Source organism: Berghia stephanieae, chromosome 3 (genome assembly GCF_034508935.2).
Source record: "Berghia stephanieae isolate SIO BIC M18660-M18661 chromosome 3, UCSD_Bste_1.3, whole genome shotgun sequence".
In the NCBI taxonomy this organism is placed as follows: Eukaryota; Metazoa; Mollusca; class Gastropoda; order Nudibranchia; family Aeolidiidae; genus Berghia; species Berghia stephanieae.
Window position 1 is genome coordinate 24,570,289 of NC_088362.1, and position 22,958 is coordinate 24,593,246.

General features: G+C 36.4%; 2 protein-coding genes across 2 annotated transcripts in view; both read left to right on the forward strand.

Annotated features, from left to right (window-relative positions):
- The window catches only part of LOC144967407 (spliceosome associated factor 3, U4/U6 recycling protein-like), a 50,574-nt gene extending 42,236 nt beyond the window's left edge, over positions 1–8,338 (forward strand). Inside the window, exon 23 of the mRNA XM_078904572.1 lies at positions 6,416–8,338. Coding sequence (XP_078760698.1) covers positions 6,416–6,617 — 202 coding nt within the window. The 3' untranslated portion in view covers positions 6,618–8,338. The remainder of the gene's footprint in view (positions 1–6,415) is intronic.
- A 5,311-nt stretch (positions 8,339–13,649) lies between these two features.
- LOC144967409 (uncharacterized) overlaps positions 13,650–22,958 on the forward strand; it is a 76,880-nt gene continuing 67,571 nt past the window's right edge. Inside the window, exon 1 of the mRNA XM_078904575.1 lies at positions 13,650–14,853. Within this exon, the coding sequence (XP_078760701.1) occupies positions 14,574–14,853 (280 nt within the window). The 5' untranslated portion in view covers positions 13,650–14,573. The remainder of the gene's footprint in view (positions 14,854–22,958) is intronic.

The window sequence follows — 22,958 nt, forward strand, 5'->3', positions numbered from 1 at the left end:
GAGGGATGGTAAAGCAACAGGCCCTGATGAAATATCTGTAGAGGTATTAAAAAGCCTAGGAGATCTAGCAATTGATGAACTTCACATATTATTCAACAATATATACAATACTGGGAAAATTCCAGAAGATCTCTGTAACTCTATTTTCATAGCAATACCAAAGAAAGCAGGTGCAGTCAGATGCGAAAATTTTAGAACTATAAGTTTAATAAGCCACATCAACAAAATACTGTTGCGTATAATTATCAACAGGCTAAGGAATAAGATTAACCCGAAATCGCAGAAGAACAATATGGATTCCAACCTGACAGAGGGACAAGGAACGCAATATACCTCCTCCGTGTTTTAAGTGAAAGAGCTATACAGGTTCAGACCCCACTATACCTCTGTTTTGTCGACTACAAAAAAGCTTTTGATAGAGTACGCCACGAAGAAATACTAAAACAACTGCACTCCATTGGCGCTGATGAGAAAGACCTCAGACTCATGCAAACATTATACTACACCCAGCAGGCATCTATCAAAATCGGAAACTCTACAGGAAATTCCATTCCTATTAAGAAAGGAGTCCGTCAAGGGTGTGTTGCCTCACCAGATCTGTTTAATCTATACCAAGAAACAATCATGAGGGGCATAAATAATATGGAGGGAATAAAAGTGGGAGGTCACAACATAAATAATATAAGATACGCAGACGATACGGTACTCATTGCAACATCAGAAATCCAACTTCAAAAGATTGTTGACAAAGTGGTAGTAGATAGTGAAGCCAAGGGAATGGAAGTGAATATCACCAAAACGGAATGCATGGTAATACAGAAAAACCCCGAAAACAACAACACCTGCAATATAACGATTCACGGCGAGCAACTTACCAACGTAGAAAGTTTTAAATACCTAGGTTCAATAGTGACAACAGATGGAAGATGTAACCGAGACATACGAGCAAGAATAACTCAAGCCAAACAGGCCTTCATGGACCTGGGAAACATTTTGAAAAACAAACAGATGTCGTTCGGGATTAGATTCCGAGTCTTGAAGTGCTACGTGTGGCCAATCTTGTTATACGGATGCGAAAGCTGGACTACAAATGCAGAAACACAAAAGAACATTGAAGCTTTTGAAATGTGGTGCTTGAGAAGGATGCAGAGAATATCGTATACTGCACACAAAACGAACGAAGAAGTGCTAAAACAAACATACCAACAAAGGAAACTAATGCCCTTAATAGTGGATCGACAACTATCCTTTTTCGGACACATAGTAAGGAAAGATAAGAATGAATACCTGGCAAGTTGTGGAAAAATACCTGGTAAACGCGCCCGGGGGAGACAAAGAAAAACACTCATAGACCAACTGAAGGGCTTCACCAGCCTAACAATCCAAGAGCTGTTTGAAAAGGCAAGAGACAGGGAGGAATGGAGAGAGATAATTCATGCAGTATCCGAAGCCTGGACCAGGCATGGAACCTAGAAGAAGAAGATATAACCTAAGTGTGTTGCAAACACAGTAAAACCCTTAAAAACAAACGAATAAACAAAATCTTAACATTTTAATTTTAAAAGTTTTTTTTTATTCTGTTTCTCATTAGTTTTTTTTAGTATTCTCCATGCTTCCTGTTATGTTTATTTTAACAATATTGTTTGAAAGGTTTTTAAGTGCTTTGTTTGCATTGCTTCATAATTTTATTTTCAAGTTTTCCTTATAAGCTTGTGGAACTTTTTTAATCAACACAAACTTGTTATGGAAATTATTTCCAAAATTGTTCATTTGGCAGGAAGTGAGATAACTGAAGGGTTACATAATCAAATTGTATACTTTTTCTCCAGATCTCTGGGTGGGGTTCTTGACTACCCATAGTGGGCAGGGAGGCACTGTGTCTTCTATCCCCCTTTATCTGTTTTCCAACATGCTTTCTGTCTTTGTCTTGGAATGAGGTTACTTTGTTTGGTCTTGGCCCTGGCTGGGAGGGAAACAGTCGAATGTATAGTTATAGTTGTGGGGGATGATATTTTTTTCTCTTGAAAATCATCGCTCTGCATTATATTTTATTTACATATTATATATGATTTGTAAAAATTTGAGTTTATTCCTCTCGATGGGGACCTGAGCTTGTGTCTGAATGAGACTTTTAGGTGATCTCAAACTAAGTACAATGATAGTGTGCTCTTGGAATCTACATCTGTTCCCTATTTGTACCAGTTCCCCTGTCTTCCTTGTCTTGAGTGCTTTTAGTTGTAAATCTATAATATTTTTACTCTCCCATTTTCTTCCTTTTGACTGGCGCTGATATGACCTTAATGTGTTGCAGGCGCCGTAAAACGCTTAAAAATAAACAAACATTTTTCAGATCTTACTCTTTTTGACAAGCAATCTTACACTTTTTCTTGTATTTGGGGTTGGCAGCCCAGCCAGAAGGTGCCTACAATTAGGAAACTGATTAAGTAACTACTATATTTAAACCTCTTGAAGCTGTGGACCGTTTAAAGTATTCAACAAAAAAATGTATATGACATTGTCCGAAAAAGAAAAAAAAATTAAGACAGTACGCTTCTAACTGTTTACATTTCAAGTTCTTTTTATCTTCGAACAACACGTGCCAAATATTTGTCTGCCTGGATTTTAAGTTAATTAACAATGGTTTTACTGTGTTTGGTATTGGCTGAAGAAGGGCTTTAAGCCCCAAACACATACCTGCTAAATTTTACGAATTATTTGTAATTTTACGAATTTTAAACAAATTTCATGGCCAATTACAAAAATACATTTTCTGGAAAATTACGAATTTTAAATTCTCAGTAATACTTAAATAATCATAATAATTGTAATAATGATAATAATGATGATGATGATCATAATGATAATAATAATAATAATAATAATAATAATAATAACAATAAAATAGCATTTCTACAGTGCCTAAGCATGATGATGTAATGTTGAAGTGATCATCAATGTCAATTTGTGGTTGTTTGTATACAATTTCAGAAATTACTAATTTCCTTGTCAAATTACTAAAAATTGACATAAAAATGACTAAATTTGAAGTTATTTCAATTTGGCAGGTCTGCTAAACATTCCACTTTTTTTGTATTTATTTTTTTTCATTACCTTTTTACAGTCCACAACTTCTACTAGCAACTTAGTATTACTTCCCCTTAGGAGTGTTTGATACAACTAAGGGATATAATCAGAGACAGACACGTCGCCTAAATTAAGTTTTTATTGCTTACCCTTCCCTTGTTTTATTTTTTAAATGGTTGTTAATTGAAAATTCATTCCAACTTAAAACAAGATAATAATATCAGTTGTGTACAAAATTTGACGCCATCAAAGTATTTTCTGCTCAACATTTCATTTCATTATTTTTTTAATCGTTAATTTTATTTTCCGGCTGACTTGGCCTAGAGGTTTGTTGTATATGGTGCTGTGCCAGAAGGTCGTTGATATGAAGCTCGCTCGCCACAAAAATACTCCAATAACAAGCTATTTGGAAAAGACTAGGAAAAATTATGCTTTCATCAGTTTTTCTGAGCTAAATAATGAAAAATAAAGTTTATTATAAACCAAAGACTGATGATCTAGCATAAAAATTGTAGTAGTTATATAGGATTTTGTGCAACTATGTGGTCTAGTGGTATGACAGATACCCGCCTTCAGACAGGAATGTCCATGCATCTCGCTCTGAGGGTCGCATAGTTGAGTCCTTGGAAAAGGTTTTTTACTCACATTCAGGTGTAAAATGAGTACCTGGCTGTGTACATCATTGTCTTTGTTGGAAAAAGATTGAAATATCGCCTAACAGGCATCATATCTCGTTCTACATGTTACGTATTGCTGTTGGTCAGGGTCCCTTGTTAAGCACTTTGAGCATGTTTAGTGGATATTGCGCTATATAAAAGCTCAAGTTTTCTGTTTTGTTTTTTTTTTTAATTCTACTGATAGAAATTAATGAAAACAAATTTTTCATTAATTTTTCCAAATGATTTATTATTAGAGTATTTTGTGGCAAACGTCAGAAAAACTACCTTTTATCACAATCTCTTACCTGCTTTCCTTTATCTTGATAGATAATCTACCATCATTCGTTATCTCCTTTACCAAAGGACCCTTTTTGATTGTCCTTGACCTTATTTTAGCATTGCCCCTACTCTTGAATCAAACTTGATAACATTTTTTATCATATCGTCACTACAAGCACTTAAAGACACTGATTGAGCTTTGAGATACTAAAGGTCAATATAGATAAGTACTTTGTCATGCACACCTTTGTGAGGGAATAAAAATCTTTTTAGGGTGTCTTGCACTTGAAGTGTCCAAGTGGTTAAGGCATTGCACTGTGATCCTGAATGTCCCGAGTTCGACTTCAGGCACTTGCATTTTTTTTTTCTTTGGGCAAGATTATTAACCCCCAATTTGCTCACTTTGGACAACATGGATGATTCCTGTTGACATCAGACACTTTTTGATTGATTATCTATATTCCCTTCATGGAATGCCTAGGACACGGGATCTTATGGTGCTGCTGCAAAAGGATGTCATTTTTAATTTTAAATCTTGCACTCAAAATGTTTCAATTTTAAAAAATAATATGTGTCATAATCAGTGGGAACGTGAAAAATTTGGATTTGCATTTTTTTAAATTTTTTTTTTTTTTTCATTTTCTGAAAGAAAATGCTCACCAGAGCATTTTAATCTTTATTTGAAGTAAATCGGGGGGTTTTTCATGAAGTTATGGTCAGATGTATTGGAAAGGTATCCAGCAACTTTTCTCAAATTTCATACTTTTTCAATTTGACTAGCTTAAAAATATATTTAGAAGTGAAATTAAGCTTTGATGTTTCCCCGAAAATTACAAAAAGGGTTTATTTAATAATTTATGACAAGAATTCATTTTGGATAAAAAAATAATTGAGCTTCTAACTAAACTTGGCAATATCTCAGTTCAAACCTTTTCACCATCTGACTGATTATGTCATTCACAGTAACATATGAATATTGAGACCAATGTTTGGAATACCATGGCTTAATGGTATGGTCTTTGCTTTGTGATCGAATATTGCCGTACTGTGCAGCCTTGAGCAAGACATCTTGCCCTAGCTCACTTTCCAGCACTGCACTGTATCAAGCTTACCCGCTATTTTAGTTTGATTTTAAAAGTTTAACAGGGTTCAACAGTCGTAACGTCACTTCCCTCGTAATGACGCATAGTAGCTGGTTCTAGACTATCGGAACATGGCGGACACCATTATCTCCATCTTTGCCCTTATGAAATATTTGTTCTCCGAGGACCATAAAAGTGTATCCAGAGGAGAAAAACATTATAAATCTGATCATATTTTGACTTTTATACATTCTGAACCCATGACATGAAAAAAAAGTTCTAGCCAGCTTGAAGAATAGAGAGTACCAATTTTCTTTGTTTAGAACCAAGCTGCTGGTTGCTGGGCGGATGTGACAGACTATTGAATCCTATTGTCCTAGTTGTTAACAAAGAGGGGTATAGTAATTAACACAGGTCATAGTGATAGTCAGTAGCTAGAAGCTGTGGACTGTAAAAATTAATGAACAAAAATAATAGTTTCAAAAATCGAACAAAATACCAAACATGGATCATTTCAGGCTCAAAACCCTTCTTCAGCTAACAATAAAAACATCAATACACGAGTTAAAAACCAGATGACAGCAGAGAAAGAATTAGCACGTTCTTTCTGCAGGTTTGCCAGCCAGTATGTTTTCTCATGTTTTTATTCGCTTTGAGGTCCAAACAAGGACAACTATACTTCAGTATAGTAATCCTTGGGTCCAAAATATGATAATATGGGAATGTTGACTAAATTATGCTGAATGCAAAAGGTCAGGATTTGTAAAAAAAAAAGTGGAAGAGTTAAAGTATGATTAAATTGTCTCCAGTTTGATATGATTCTAAGTAGCCAGACTGATGATTGCGAAAGGCATTACATGGTTTTGCTCTAAAAATTCTGTAATTATTAAATTTGAATAGTTGATGATGTTGAAAATATGAATTTTAGGGGGGAAATATGGAAAAATCAGCCTAAGTATTGGGGAAAATATGATAAATCTTTTTGAATGATTAGGGTTGGTTGGCAAAGTCTGTTGCTGTAATAAGATCTTGGAATGTAAACAAGTGTAAACTATTTTTATAGTAAATTAAGGGGGGAAAAAGAAATATCCTTAGTGGTAATCATGAGAGTAGATTCTAACGAAAACAGTTTTTGAATGATATTTATGAAAGGTAATTTGTTCAGATAGATAAGTTCCCCCACCCCCACCCTGCTTTTTTTTTTTTTTTATCATGATCAGAATTATTTTGATTTAATTAAACTTTCAAAATACAAAGCAATTTTTAAATTCTTTTTGTTTGTTATGTTTTGTTTTTGTTTATCTTCTAAAGGCGGGGCAAATCACGAACACAAGTGTCTCTTGTCCCAAGATCTGTGAGGCAACAAGGGCCATCATCCTCCTCATTCGAATCCTCATCCGCATCCTCTTCTTCTTCATTAAAATCACCATCCGGTGACGCAGGAGATGTGACCAGTGGAAGCAAAGCAGGTGCTATGAGCAATGAAGACTTCAGGAAAATGTTGTTGAAATGAGACCATTGAGAGTTGTCTCCGAGTATGGATGGAAGTTTGCATTGAGTGGATTTTGCTTTACATGGAATGGATAAGAGTTGTCTTTGAGTATGGATGGAAGTTTATATTGAATGTTGCTTTATATGGAATATATGGATAAGAGTTGTCTTCGAGTATGGATGGAAGTTTATATTGAATGTTGCTTTACACAGAATGGATAAGAGTTGTCTTCGAGTATGGATGGAAGTTTATATTGAGTGAATGTTGGTTTACAAGAAATGGATAAGAGTTGTCATTGAGTATGGATGGAAGTTAACATTGAATGTTGCTTGGTGCAAGATGGATGAATGTTAAAAAAAGGATAGGATGCTAGTCTATCCCAAAGTTATGAATGTAGTTTGAAAATCAGATGACAGGGAGTTCTCAAAGGTATGAATGGAAGTCTATATGCGGCTATGTGGTCCTGGGTTCGAGCCTTGCTCAGCGCATAGTTGAGTCCTTGGAAAAGGCTCTTTACTCACATTCTCTCACCATACTCAGGTGTAAAATGAGTACCTGGCCGTTAACAGCGTTGTCTCTGTCCGAAAAATTGTATTATCGCCTAACAGGCGTCATGTCCCGTCCTAAATGTTAAGTGTTGCTGTTAGCCAGTGATCACTGGTAAAGCGCTTTGAGCACGTTTAGTGGTTATTGCGCTATATAAAAGCTCAATTTTTGCTTTTTTTGTTTTTTAGTATCCTATGGACCGTATACTTATGAATGGAACTTGAAATTAGGTGACAAGGAGTTTTCAAAGGTATAGATGGAAGTTTACAGTGTATGGATCATGTACTTATGTGTGTAGCTTAACAAGAATGGATAAAAGCTTTCAGTATACTTCTGTGTGGTGTTTGAGTTAAAATGACACAGATTGTTTTATTAAGAAATATAAACGTGTGTTTGTATTGCTAGTATCGTCATGAATGTTGCTTGATATCAGAAAGTTGGGTAGTTGTGGAATTTTACAATTGAAGTATCATATAAATTATAAATAAATATTCCCTTTATTTATCCCCATGGGGAAATTTGTCTTAAGGGTCTATTCCAAGGGAAGACTGGAATATCCCAGGTGTCAGCCGCAAAGTGAGCTAGGGTGAGGTGACTTTCTCAAGGCGACACAGTGCAGCAGCGGGTGATCGAACTCTGTACCTTTCGGGTACGAAGCTAAGACCATACTGCTGAGCCACGCTGCCCCATACTTAAGAATGTTGATTGAGGCATGATGGTTGAGAGTTGTTATGAGAGGTAGTAGAAGTTTTCTCTGTGTAAGTATAATATAAAGAGTTCACTGGATTCTGTCACATTCTTGGGGGAAACCAAGAAGCGTGCTAGAATTGGAGTGTGCCGAAATCCGATGTTCATTGGAGGTAAAGACGTATATAGATAACATTCACTCATCACCCATCTCCAGCGTGCTGTGTGTATGGCAGCATGTTGGAAATTGGTGTACTAGAATCCAACGAGTGATGTACTTATGAAGGTTGCTTAATAGGAGATGGATGAATGTTATCTTTTAATGGAAGTTTACATCGCAAGTATCATATACATATGAATATTAATATTAGTGTTGAGATTGCAAGTGATGCCGTGATTAATCTAAGCAACATGGACACAGTGTTGAGATTTTTGTTGATTACATTTTTTTTTTTTTTTTGATGTTGTTTTAGGTAAATAAATCATGTTATTTAAAGCTTTTATTCAAATCAGTTTTTTGGTTGTTTTTTTTTACTTTTGTTATTACAGTCTTGTTGCTTGTTTGATCAAAGATTCGATACTGTGGAAGTAACGATTTTGAGACAAACATCTTATTGTCAAATGACACATTTGTAGTTCAGTAATGTACAGCACAATATCCACTAAAACTGCTCAAAAGCAAATTACACAAAGAGGAGTCCCAAGCTAACAGCAACACTTAACATGAAGGGCGAGACTTGATTATTTAATTTTCTTTTCTTTCAACAAAGACACATGGGTGCCAGTTTTCCAGTTCATGCCGGAATTCCGGTTTCGCCATATCTCGAAGTCAAATACCTCCGGTTTCAGTGTTTTGAGTAAAATAACCTAATAGCATCGGTAAAAATTCTCCCCTAGAGAGAGAGACAACTGCACTGTGAGTATTTCACTATGTATTATAAGTTGGTTTTAAAATCAAATTAATTTCCTCATTGTGTCAATATGTTTGCTGTGTAATCATTTAATAATGGTTTAAAAACGGTGATGAAATAAGAGTAAAGTTTAGGCCGCATTTTCAGTAGGAACATTTTCAGGTTTGGCAAAGTGTCGAGATTTTAGTTTCAGGTTTCAGCACTTCTTCCTGCTGGCACCCATGCAAAGACAACATTGTCACCGGCCAGGTACTCATTTTACGCCTGAGTGCAGTGAGATAAAGTGAGTAAAGAGTATTTTCCAAGACCTCAACTTTGCACTGCCAGAGCTGAACTAGAACAAGGGACCTACCACAACACCTGAACACCAGATCTGCCGTACTATGGAAAAACCCATATTTTAAAATTTGTCCAGAAAACTTGTCCTTCAAATATCGATCGATTTAAATTGCCCTCATCTTGTCAAAAAAAAACTCTCAACCTGGGACTTTGCGAAGTCCAAATTCAAGGAATTGGAATAATCACAAATGAATAGTAATTTTCTTTTAATCTTCAAATAGACAACAACAGCAACAAAAAAGGATTCTGCATGTTAAGTCATTATCAAAGATGGCAATGTACGTCAATAAGAAGAAAAGTTGTGACATCAAACTCTCCACTCTTTTGGTTCCTAGATCCTAGGGAGTGTTATGTAACCAGTCCTTCAGAGTGCTAACAATTAGTAGGTTACATATGCATATCTGCCAACTACTACGAAAATTTGGGTCCTAATTGACGCTTATATAAAGATCTTCAATTCAATAAACTTCTTGAAAACGAAGTTTTGTTGCCAGAGATAGCACACAGGATTTTAAGTCATTAATCTACTGTATTTAAACACAAACTGATCATTTTTAATGTTAGTTATCATGTCTACTGTGCTATAATCCCTGAAAACTACGATTTTTTCCAATTCCCGGTTGGCAGGTCTGCATAAAGGTAACATAACTATTTAAGTAGCAGGATGCAGAGGCATATTCTTAGGGTTAAGGGATGTGAAAGAGCGAGGATGGATGATCTTTATTGACGACCAGCATATTATATTTAGACGAGAAAATAAGATGCCATCACTCTTGACACCAGAAGATCAATTACACAAGTACATATATTCAGTCCTCCGGAAGAGTGATTTTACACTTCCAATGAAATAGGAACCAGTTTTTGTTTTTTTACGTCACACTTCTCTTCCCTATTTTTAAAATTCTTCTCAGCCATGATTTCAAAGCTCTGCAGTGAGATTTCAGTGTGATATTTGGCTGAACTGAAATAAACAAGATACCACAACATGCACCTAGTCAGGAAAGTTATTGGCGGTATTCTATCACAAGGTACTTTCCATCAAATATATGAAACCCAGCTACCCATTTGCTGCTGAATGGACAGAGGGGGCCGGGGCCGATATTGATATAGCTATGATTTAAAAGTTAGACAGTGAGGTTTTGGTGTGTTATCAAGGTTGAAATTACACAACACAACACGCAACTGTGATGGGAATGTTATAGGTGTGTGTTTGTGTTTGTGTACGTGTGTATGTTATCAAATTTGGAATAAACACAATACCACAACTTGCATTGTGGTTGGAATATTATTGGTGTTTGTGTGTGTTATCACCGTGATAACAGCATGTTGATACAACAATGGGCTGTGTCTATATAATCAGAGGATTTATGGTTTATGATAATGTAGGTGATATTAATAATGTTAGCGTCACACTATAACATCACATTTCTCATCTAGATTGTAGGGGTTTTTTTAAAAAATTAACTCTCTCTCTCTCTCTCTCTCTCTCTCTCTCTCTCTCTCTCTCTCTCTCCTCTCTCTCTCTTCCTCTCTCTTCTCTCTCTCTCCTCTCTCTCTTCTCTCTTCTATCTATCTATCTATCTATCTATCTATTATATATTATATATATATATATATATATATATATATATATATATATATATATATATATATATATATATATATATATATATATATATATATATATATATATATATATATATATATATATATATGTGTATATATATATATATATATATATATATATATATATATATATATATATATCTAATAAACGCCCAACTTCGTAAGCATCGCGTTTTTTCCACCCCCCCCCCCCCCCCCCCCCCCTTAGGACACATTGTTGTTGGGTTTTCTTCCTATTATAACATGTTCACAAGATAAACACCTAAGGTAGTTGTTCATTGTCACATCTCTAAACCATAACTATTGATTTATAGACAAATAAACACCTGAACCAGGTATGTAGGTGTGGGTGGGGGGGGGGGGGGGGGGGGGGGAAGGAAGAGACAACACCTGGCCATCTGGTAGACAGTAGACGTCCTGCAAATTATTTGTAGAATTACGAATTTTTTTTCTTTTTATCTCCCACTGCAGAGTAACGCTGGCATTAGAAAATATTGAAAATATCATTTTCTTGTCATAATACAGTTTTTAAAAAGTAATCCTTCAGAGCCATTGGGTCCGTGGAGCCAGAGTATATCCCCATTTCTATAGTGTGAAACGGACAATTGCAATTGCTTGCTATCCTTTAGATAGAACGCACGCTAGTCCTTCGCCAATCAGCTACCCATTCACCGCTGGGTGGACGGGGGGGGGGGGGGGAATCAGAAAAAAACAAAAAACAAACTCGACTTCACCCGCGATCGATCTTGGTCCCTTTGCGTTTGAAGCGAGTGCTTTACCAACTGAGCTATCGGGACCCCCTGGTGTAATAATACATCAATCAAAATCTAACTGAGGCAAATTTCAATATTTTGCGGGGGTGAATTGGTCATGTATATAAAGGCTTAAGATACACAAAGAGGTTATTTTTTCCCTTGGAAAACTTCGATTTTTTAAGAATTATAATTATAAGTTGGCAGACCTGCGTAAAGTAAAGGTGAGATCGGTGCTATCCATCCATAGAGGTCGGTCTAAGATTTATTGCCGTTACTATACTATATCTCATTCCTCTTGTCTTGTACAAGTACACTAGTGTCAATTTTGATTTGTAATTCTTCAGAACAACGCGTTCTTATAGGTAGGTCTGATAACCCAATTTTTTGTAGTTTAAATGTTGTAGCTGAAATGGAAATGTTCTCAAACGAATGTGTAGTTATTTACAGGTCTGATAACCCAAATTGCCATGGACTCATTGTTGTAATGGAAATACATACTCTCAAACCAACGTGTACTTATTTACAGGTCTGATACTGATAATCCAAATCGTTATGATGGGCTCATTGTTGTAATGGAAGTACTCTCAAACCATCGTGAAATATTGTCCATAACAACAAATATTAAATCAAACCCATTATGATGTTCAGTTATCAGACCTGAAAATGTGTTCACGTTGCCCTAGACCACCCATGGAGCACTCATTTCTGTCGTGTAAAAGGACAATAAAGATTGGTCATCATATATATATATATATATATATATATATATATATATATATATATATATATATATATATATATAGCATAGCATAGTTGTCCGTTCAATGAACGTGATGATAAGTCAATCAACTCAATGTTGTCAATACAAATGTTGAATAAAAGTTGAACTCATTTTCTATTTGATAGACAATTTCGTAAGAAAACTCCACGGAGCTTTTTATTTGGGCACGGGGAGATTCTGCATTTAATATTTTGTATATTTCTATCGCCTATCCAAGAATTCTTTCCCAGTGTAAAGAATAGGAAAATGGTTCATATAAATTTTAAGAAATCGATTGTATTAAAAAATAATGAGAGGAACCACTAAGTGGTATCGATTCAATGCAAGTACTCCCACCTCATTGTCAGACTCGCTAACCGGAAGGTTGACGCACAACCCACGTGCTAAAAATGGTGGCGTCTCTTTTCGATGCGATTTGACGAAACAAAATTATTTTAAAGATAAAATCATCACGATGTATAATCTCTATCTCATGATACACATAAACCATGTTCATGTCAATAGGCTTCAACCGTAGCCATCGTAAAGTTATAGCCTGACATTGACCCCAAAAAAATGACGTCAAAATGCCAGTCTTTTGCCACAAAAGAAAACAAATGGTGAGTTGTATTCAGTAGTTCAACCAATGAAATAACTTGTTACCTTGAGCTCTATTAACGACAACTCACCAGACGTTACACAAACCTAAAAAGTGACGTCAACTGCCAGTCCTAGAGGGTTCTTGCGTAGCCATCGTTATGTCAGCCTGATACTGAAATCCAAAAGGACTGGTAGTTTGACGTCATTATTTGTTGTTTTTTTTGCACCGTCTAGTGAGTTGTCGTTAGTAGAACTCATGGATACAAGTCATTTCATTGGCTGTACTATTGAATACAACTCACGATTTGTCTTCTTTTGTGGCAAAAGACTGGCATTTTGACGTCATTTTTTGGTCAGTATCAGGCCATAACTTTACGAAGGCCACGGTTCTTGTGTCAGGCTATAAGTTAACGATGGCTACGCTTCAACAGTCGTGACGTCACTTCCCTCGTAATGACGCATAGTAATTTAGTTACTGGTTCTAAACTGTCGGAACAATTCTAGCCAGCAAGAAGAATAAGAGAGAGAGAGAGAGAGAGAGAGAGAGAGAGAGAGAGAGAGAGAGAGAGAGAGAGAGAGAGATTAATTCATTATTTTATTTGATTAATTAGCACCGTTAATTATTTTATTCTATTTGGTTTGACACTGAATTGACATCAACGACACCCTCCCATTGTCACGGTTCTCTATCGGCCACAAATTAACTCATTAGCTTCCACAAGGTGCATCTGTCACTGAAATTAGACTTCGTTGTCCCGCTTTGTTTAACGGTTTCCCCTGAACCTTTCAAACTGTTGTCCTGCTCCAACAAAACCGCGGCTTTCAAATCGTGTTGTCATTGTCCATTGTTGTCCAGTCGGGCGGTCAGCGGACAGGTAGCTGGGTAGCTAGCTAGTGCTTCAGGTGTAACACTTCATTCAGAAGCATGATTAAAAAAAATCAATCAAGTAATCACGGAGGTTTATTTAGATTTCAGTCAAAATGTAGCGTTCTGATTGGAGAACTCAAAATCATTATGTATTTTATTTACTTTGCGCTGTGATGTCCGTAACAGACTAAGATTAAGATTAACAATATTATGTTTTAAATTTTGTCCCGTGTTTTACGGGTAAAAAAGCATTAAATACAATTCATTCAAAGGGGATCATTGGATCTTTTGGGGAGGATAAAGTCAAGTTTATTGACCGAGACAATCGCCCAAGCGTCGCAAAGCAACCTTGACAGGTAAATTACTACGGCCAAAACTTACAGCGTAGAGTAAGGGAAGGAGGTTGGGGGGGGGGGGGGAGGAGTTGATCACTGGAACAGCGTTGGTCTACTCTCCCTGTACCGCAAAGTCAAACGCGAGAGGGGCCCAAAGTTTACCTGGTGTTGGTGGGTTTGGAAAAATGCATTGCAATGGGCACTGAGCGTCAAGAGTTGTGACAAGCAAGTGCGTTCGTTGGACAGGTACAGGTAGCGAGAGGACGGACGGTGTTGGGCGAAATGACAACACGCTGAATTCGCTCGTCGTGGACTTAATAAAGTGTGTGTGTAGTTGTTAAGTTCGTGTCGGTACGAAGTCTGAATAAATATGGATACGTTTGAATTTCAAAAGTTGTTTCTTATGATTTGTTGGATTTACCAAGTTGTATGATTTGTGATTCGTCACGGATTTATGTCAAGTTTTAAACTTGTGTGTTGTAGGTAACTTGTTAATTCCCAATGCAGTTTAATTTTTTGAAATAAATATTAAGAAAAAAAAAGAGGAAAAATGCCTCTTGCAGATCGCTCTATTCAACCAGCTTGGTTGGGTAGAAGGCAGCTGACAGATGAAGAAAAACATGAAGAAATTTGTCATGTTGCAGTTTGTCACAATGCAGTGATCGGGGTGCTCGTACAACTTGCGAGTCTGGTACGACATGCCGATGATCTGTTCTGTGATCTGGCCGAGGAATGCCAGGCAATTTTTGAGAAAACAGAATCGATCAGCAACAAAATACACAGGATTGAGTCGATTGTCCTTCAGATGGATTCTACTGAAGTCAAAATTCGTGAGTATTATTCACAATCAATTACTTCATACTCTTCGACTTATTCTTCTCTCTCTCTCTCTCTCTCTCTCTCTCTCTCTCTCTCTCTCTCTCTCTCTCTCTCACACACACACACACACACACACTGTCTCAATATCATAGCTGCAAATTGCAAATTTCCGACACCTTTTATATTGACTTTTCATCCTATAAAAGGTAGTCCTGCTCTTAGAAAGTTGAGGAAAGGCAAATACCATACGTTCATCGTTAAAAAAATGTCTGTGTGTGTCAGAGAGGGAGAGAGAGAGAGAGAGAAGAAGAAGAAGAAGAAGAAGAAGAAGAAGAAGAAGAAGAAGAAGGAGGAGGAGGAGGAGGAGGATGCGGCGAAGTTGGAGTGAAATGAGGAAGGTTGGGAAGGAGAGAGAAAGAAAGAAAGAGAGAGAGAGAGAGAGAGAGAGAGAGAGAGAGAGAGAGAGAGAGAGAGAGAGAGATGAGCTTGTGATTACTGAAGAAGAGATATGAAAGGGTTGAAAAAGAAAAAGGGGGGGGGGGGTAATTTTCAACTCATTTTTCATCACTGTTATCAAAGCCTACGTTATAATTAGCTCTCGTCATCTTGTTGGGTCACAATATCCAAGGAGCGGTTTATGTAGCGTTAAATAGCGCCTCTGGATAGGACGCCAGTCTATCGTAAAGTACTTTCCACCATCTCTAACAGACAAAGCTACCCAATCACTCCTATGGGACAGAGCAGGGTCATAAGATAGCCTCGACTGAACCCAGGGGCAATGAGTGATGGTTTCATCACCTGAAAGACGTGTTCTCTACCCATAGTCACCGTCAGTAAATGCCTATTAGTCGGATTGCTGGCCTATCCTTTGTTTGTTGTTTTTTTACTTTTTTATTTATGAAAAAAGAATAGATTTTAAAAAATTTATTTAGTTTTTGTATTTTATTTTATTTTATTTTGATTCCAGCGTTACTAAGCGTTTAACAGTCAGAATATTTTTTGCCATTTAGCCCGCTTCTTCCACCAGACTTTTTATTTCCTGGCAACGAAAAAAGTCTGTCAAACATTCCTTAATTGTTTTCATTGCGCTATGGTGTATCCACTCGTATGTCAATGGGAGCGATAGTTCGAAGATGACGTCAATCAGACCTTTGTTATTGTTTTTGCCATCCGTGTTTGTGAGTTGTTCTCACTAAACTGTATTAACCAGACTATAAAAGTTCATGGTTACACAGAGTTTGTGTGTTGGTCCGTTATACTTCCGGATGGCAATGTTGTGAACTCCTTGGCCAAGCGCATTCTATCTATATTCAGGTTTTCTAAAAGAAAAAAAAAAGACGCAAAATATTGTCCATTACAACAATGTTAAACTCGACCCATAATTGGGTACGGATGTCAGACTTGCATAAATGTACACGTCGCTGAATTCAGATCGCTCCCATTTTTAACACGAAAACTTGACACAAGTCTCATATCGTTGAATATCAATCCCAAATTTCAGCAGCCCTCCCCCCCCCCCCCCCCCCCCACCCCCCAATGTAATAACGTTTTGAAGCCATAGACAGTAATCGACGGGCACGCGATTATGGGCTTGTTTTAATATTGTTGAAATGGACTATATTATGCGTTTAGTTTGAGATTATTTCCCTAACAACAATGAACCCACAATTTGGGTTATCAGACCTTCCAATAAGTACACGTCGGCCTGCCTTATTTATATGTTTTTTAAATGTAATAAATAGTTACATTTAAATCGCTGACAGTTCCTTGTATGTAGACCCATTTATTTATTTATTTTTTACATGTAATTATAATAATAAGTACATTTGAATTTTGACAACCTTTTATTAAGTATTCTTGGAAGGATGGATGCCATTAATTTTACGAAAGTGAACAAGGAAGATAACTCGTAAAATTTTAAAAGTTAATTAAAAGTATGATTTGACGAATGAGATGGGAGTCGCTGTGAATTATATATATATATATATATATATATATATATATATATATATATATATATATATATATATATATATATATATGAACTACACGCATTTTGCCTCAGGGTTAGGAGTTATCGTTCTTGTTGACGAACTGTCCATTTATTGCCTTTTGACAACACATTGGTTTTACAAGGTTGTCACAAACCACATTAGTTTGTCATGTTGTTAATTGCAATATAATATATTATGTATGACGGATAGTCGTTCTGTACAGTTACCTGTTATGTTACGTTGCCAATCTCTTTCTCGGCTTATCATCGTCCTCGTCATCATCACCATCATATATATATATATATATATATAATATATATATATATATATATATATATATATATATATATTATGTGGTCTTGTGGTATGACACTCGCTTTCGGATCGGAAGGTTCAGGGTTCGAACCTCGGCGCGTAGTTGAGTCCTTGGAAAAGGCTCCTATACTCTTATTCTCTCGCCAAACTCAGCTGTAAACTGAGTACCTACCTGGCCGTTCACAGCGTTGTCTCTGTCGAAAAAAATGCCCTTACGTCTAACTGGCGTCATGTCATGTCTCGTGTGACGTGTTGCTGTTTGTCAGGGACCCTTTGTAAATCGCTTTAAGCGCGTTAACTGGATATTGCGCTATATTATAAAAGCTCAAGCTCAAGTTTTTATCCTCCTCTCTCCTAACGTATCTCCTGTTTCATTCTCTCCTTGCCCCCTCCCTTCATTCTCCCCACTTTCTCGTCAGCTCATCTCCCATATGCTTCATCTTCTAGTCCTCCTCCTCCTCCTCCTCCTCCTCCTCCTCCTCCTCCTCCTCCTTTTCTTCCTCCCTCCTTCTCTCCCTCTCTCCCCCCACTTTCCAGTCAGCCTCTTCTTCTCCTCTTCCTTATCTCCCATATGCTTCATCCTCTAAAAATCTTCATTTTTTCCTGGTGCGGTGATCGTGTCATCTTTGAATAAAAAGTATGTTCAAAACCTTTTTAAATGATACTTCTTTTTTTTTTTTTTTCTTTAAAAATCTATTTTTAAGTGAAATTTAACGTTTGATAATCTGACGTCAAAAATGATTATTTTAAACTATATATCATGACGCATTACTATTTATGGAGAGGGTTGGAATGATATTCTAGCTACCCACTTACAATGTTATCAATTGACCGAGTTCGTTGATAAGGCTGTGATTGATAACAGCCCACTGTATGTCTTAAAGGCTGCTTGTTGTACACACACACACACACACACACACACACACACACACACACACAGAGAGAGAGAGAGAGAGAGAGAGAGAGAGAGAGAGAGAGAGAGTTACGAAGGAATTATTTAAAAAATTTTGATACATACTATGACATAGCAGACCTGCCTAGTACTACGACAAGTTAGTAAAAATACGAATTTTTGGCTCCAGCTTCAGAACTGCATACATACGCCTCTTTGACTCAATAAATCCTCAGAACCCATAGTCAGGACTTTGGAACATTTTCGAGATCATGGTGAGGGCAAATTATTTATTTCTAAAGCTATTTAAAGTGGGATTTTCTTTTTTTCCCTTGGAAACTACGATTTTTAAAAATTTCAAGTTGGCAGTTCTGATAAAGGTCGTGTAACCAGTCGTACAAAGAAGGTATTAAGATATGTCTGTAAGACCAATAGAAACACATGAACCGTGATTTAGAATGGATGTGTACAATTAAAAACATCAAAACGTGCGTAGTGTATAGAAATCAAAGCCTTTTATGAACATTTGAGATTCTTTCTAGAATAAGTTACGCATGATTGTTTTCACAAGCCCTGTCGTAAATTTGGTTGATTGGATATTATGCGTTTGAACGTAAGGTCCTTTTCCCCCACCCCTGATTTTCTCTCTTTCTCTCTCTCTTTCTCTCTCTCTCTCTCTCTCTCTCTCTCTCTCTCTCTCTCGTCTTCAAGGAGAAATGTCTGAAATATTCAACAGTACCCTTACACAATAACCCACTAAGACTTATCTTTTGACGTCAATTTTTAGGTTTGTGCACAGCCAAGTGAGTTGCCGTTAGTTGTGTTCAAGGAAACAAATTTATGATCCCATTGGTTGAACTAATGAATACAACTCAAGATTTGTTTTCTTTTGTGACCAAAGACTTGTCTTTTGACGTCATTTTTTGGTCAGTGTCCGGCTATAAGTTCACGAAGGCTACGATCTAGATACCAGTGTGTATCCTTTCGCCATTGTCCACCATTTTATAACTTGGCCTCTTCTACGACTCAACTACCCATTCTCTGCCTTGCGGGGGGGGGGGGGGGGGTGAATCTCGACTGCACCTGGGATCCAACTTGGTCCCTTTGCGTGCGCGCGTGTGTGTGTGTGTGTGTGTGTGAAGCGATTGCAGTGAATGGTTAGCTGAGTTTGTTAGATTTGGCGGAAAGTGCTTTGCGATAGACTTTTTAATTCAGAAAAGTGAGTGGAGCAGGCACTTATGTTGGTAACAACAAGATATGAAGTGAGTAGAAAAGTGCCAGAAGACAATAGAGAATAAAAAATTTTTTTTTCGCGGCGGTGGTGGGGTTTGAACCTGCGACTTTATTGGTACGACAACTCCGCCTGGCAGGTGAGAGCGTGGCTCTACCGTGTGAGCTATCCACGAACACAAAAATATTCGTTTCAAACCCAAAGTCATTTCTAGATCCCTCTCTCACCCACTTCTTGAGATCGCCGATTCGTTCGCCACCATCGCGAAGTAATTTTGACCAGCAGTTAAGCTTAATAGCCAATATTCTCATCACACCAACATAAGTGCCTGCTCCACTCACTTTTCTGAATTAAAAATTCACCCCATACACCGGAGCATACTCAATGTCTCAATCGTTTCTATGTTATATGTTTGTGATGAGAATATTGGCTATTAAGCTTAACTGCTGGTCAAAATTACTTCTAATGATTTATGTGTTGCAAATATTCTGACCTGCTTACGACTACGAAAATTTCGTAAAATTACGAAATTTTGGCTCCAATTTCAGTTTCAGAACTTCCATGAGCATCTCTAAGTCATTTTGAAACTTGTTGAAAATGAAAGTTAATGTCGACGTCCATAATTTTAAGGATTTTGAAGTGTTATTAAATCCCTGTGATGGTAAATTGTTGTTCTATAAAATTAACTATTTTCGATCTTGGTCCCTTTGCGTGTGAAGCGAGAGCCCTACCAACTGAGCTATCGGGACCCCATTTGTTCACCAAAGCGACTACTATTTTTCATATTTCCTAAAAATTACGAATTTTTAACTTTTTAAGTTGGCATGTCTATATGGCATATCAATCATGACAACTTACACACGTTGATAAAGGAATTGAACAAAAATGGAAAATGTAATTGTGCGGCTATGTGGTCTAGTGGTGTACCACTCGCCCTCGGATCGGAAGGTACGGGATTCGAGTCCCATTCTGAGCAACGCATACTTGTATAACAACATTTTCTTCCTAGAGAAATACACCTTTCCAATCATCATTCTAATTACCAGGTGCACAAATAAGATATTGTTTTTGCGTTATACATATCTGTATCTTTGATGTATCACGCGATTTCACCGATCTCCCTTCACTCTATCTTGTTAAATTTATCTACTGATATCAAATGACAAACAATGAACGCTGTGTTATAATCTAAGGCTAATGATGCGATGTGTTACGAAATTTGATTAGATAAGGTTTGCAGTCTTCTTCCCCCCCCCCCCTCTCTCTCTCTCTCTCTCTCTCTCTCTCTCTCTCTCTCTCTCTCAAGAATTCTCCCATTTAAAAAAAGCATCCATGTCATATAAACAGACAAACTAGTTTTAAAAGCATGAGCTTTTCTATAGTGCAATAAATTGCCAGTAAATTTGCTCAAAGCGCTTTAAAAGAGGTCCCAAGCCAATAGTTACACCAAGTAGGACGAGACATGCCGCCTGTTAGACTTTAGTAGACGATATTACAATTTTTTATTCTAAGACAACGCCGCTAACGACCAGGTACTCATTTTACATCTGAGTAAAGAGTCTTTTCCAAGGACTTAAAGAGGGATTCGAACCCACGGCCTTTCAAATTATGAAAGTAAATATGCCCTGCAGTCAAGTAAATGCCTTTATCCTTGTATCGATATAATAAGCTGCTGAGTCACATAAAGAATAAAAAATCATAATAATGATGATGATGATGATGATAATAATAATAATAATAATAATAATAATAATAATGATATAATAATAATAATAATAATAATAATAATAATAATAATAATAATAATAATAATAATAATAATAATATTGAAATCATAGTAATGATAATATTAATAAAATTAATAATAATAATAATAATAATAATAATAATAATAATTAATAATATAATAATAATAATAATAATATAATGATATTGAAATCATAGTAATGATAATATTAATAAAATTGATAATAATAATAATAATAATAATAATAATAATAATAATAATAATAATAATAATAATAATGAAAGCATAATAATGATAAAACTAATAAAAATAATAATAATAATAATAATAATAATAATAATAATAATAATAATAATAATAATAATAATAATAATAACAATAATAATAATAATAATGATGATGATGACGACGATGATAATTGAAGTTTCGAAACAATCAGAGGCTTGTTAGATGAGACAAACAAAACAAGTGTGTTCTTATTTAAATCACAAAATAAAAGACAAAAAAAAAGTTTTTAAAAAGTTTTTTTTTAAAAACTGCAAAAAAAAAAAAAAATCCAAACAAAACCAAGACAATTAAACAAGAAAACAACAGACAAAAAAAAAAAAAACAACAATTCCCACATTACAAACTGTTCAACATTTGTTTTTAAACACAAATTTCTGAAGGATCAACAGAAAGTACCCTCATTTACAAATTAACGTTCCCGTAAATTATTGGAAAATATAGAAGGCAATAATGGGCTGAGAAATTTGAAACCTCCCCCCCCCCCCCCCCCCCCCCATTAAACTATACCATTTCTTTGTCTTCCGCACCAGCTGTTTCACCAACTGCATTATCCAATATTCCCCCCCCCCCCCCTCACTTCCGACCTCCCCTCTCCTACTTTTTAGCTTTTCTCCTCAAAATCAATACATGCTACTACTATGACCACCTCATTTGGGTAGTTTGATATTATTTTAAATACCACATTGATCATACGTATTTTGGGACAAAAAACTTACTCACATTTCATAGCTTCTCTAATAACACCCCCCCCCCCCCCCCCCATTCGTGTCTTCGGTGCTTTTTTTTTCTTCTAGAGATGCATTATTATCATCGTTGTCGTCTTCGTCATGATAATTAATAATAATAATAATAATAATAATAATAATAATAATAATAATAATAATAATAATAATAATAATAATAATAATAATAATAATAATAATAGGTATTTGTAGTGAGGAACTCGCTGGATCCTCATCATCATCATCATCATCATCATCATCATCATCGTCATTCATCGCCCTCCTACGCCTACTACTCTTCCATTTCCTCCTTTTATTCTCCCCCTCCACATCTTCTTCCTCTTCCTTCTCCTCCTCCTCCTCCTCCTGCTCCTCTTCATCATCGTCATCATCACCACCACCATCATCATCCTCGACACCACCACCACCACATGCATCGTCATCTCATCATCTTCATCATTAACACCAGCTTCTCCAGTCCATCCCATTATCATTTACTAATAGATGACAATAGTCCATACCAATAATCCAAACTGTCCCAATGTGTTCTATTCCAGAGACATCTATAGATAGTTCGAAGATGACGTCACTCAGGCCTTTGTTATTGTTTTTGCCATCCGCGTTTGTGAGTTGTTCTCACTAAACTGTATCAACCTGACTATAAACGTTCATGGTTACACAGAGTTTATGTGTTGGTCCGTTATACTTCCGGATGGCAATGTTGTGAACTCCTTGGCCAAGCGCATTCTATCTATAGAGCTATATATTATGAAGTCCTAGGTCTATTCGTATAGTAGGACGCTCATCATCATCCTATCACGTATATAACTATGACATAATCGTACGTATAGTTCAAAGACCGCAAGCACGCGAGTTCACGGACACAGCAACAGGTGGATGGATGGATGGATGGTGAGCCGCCACTGT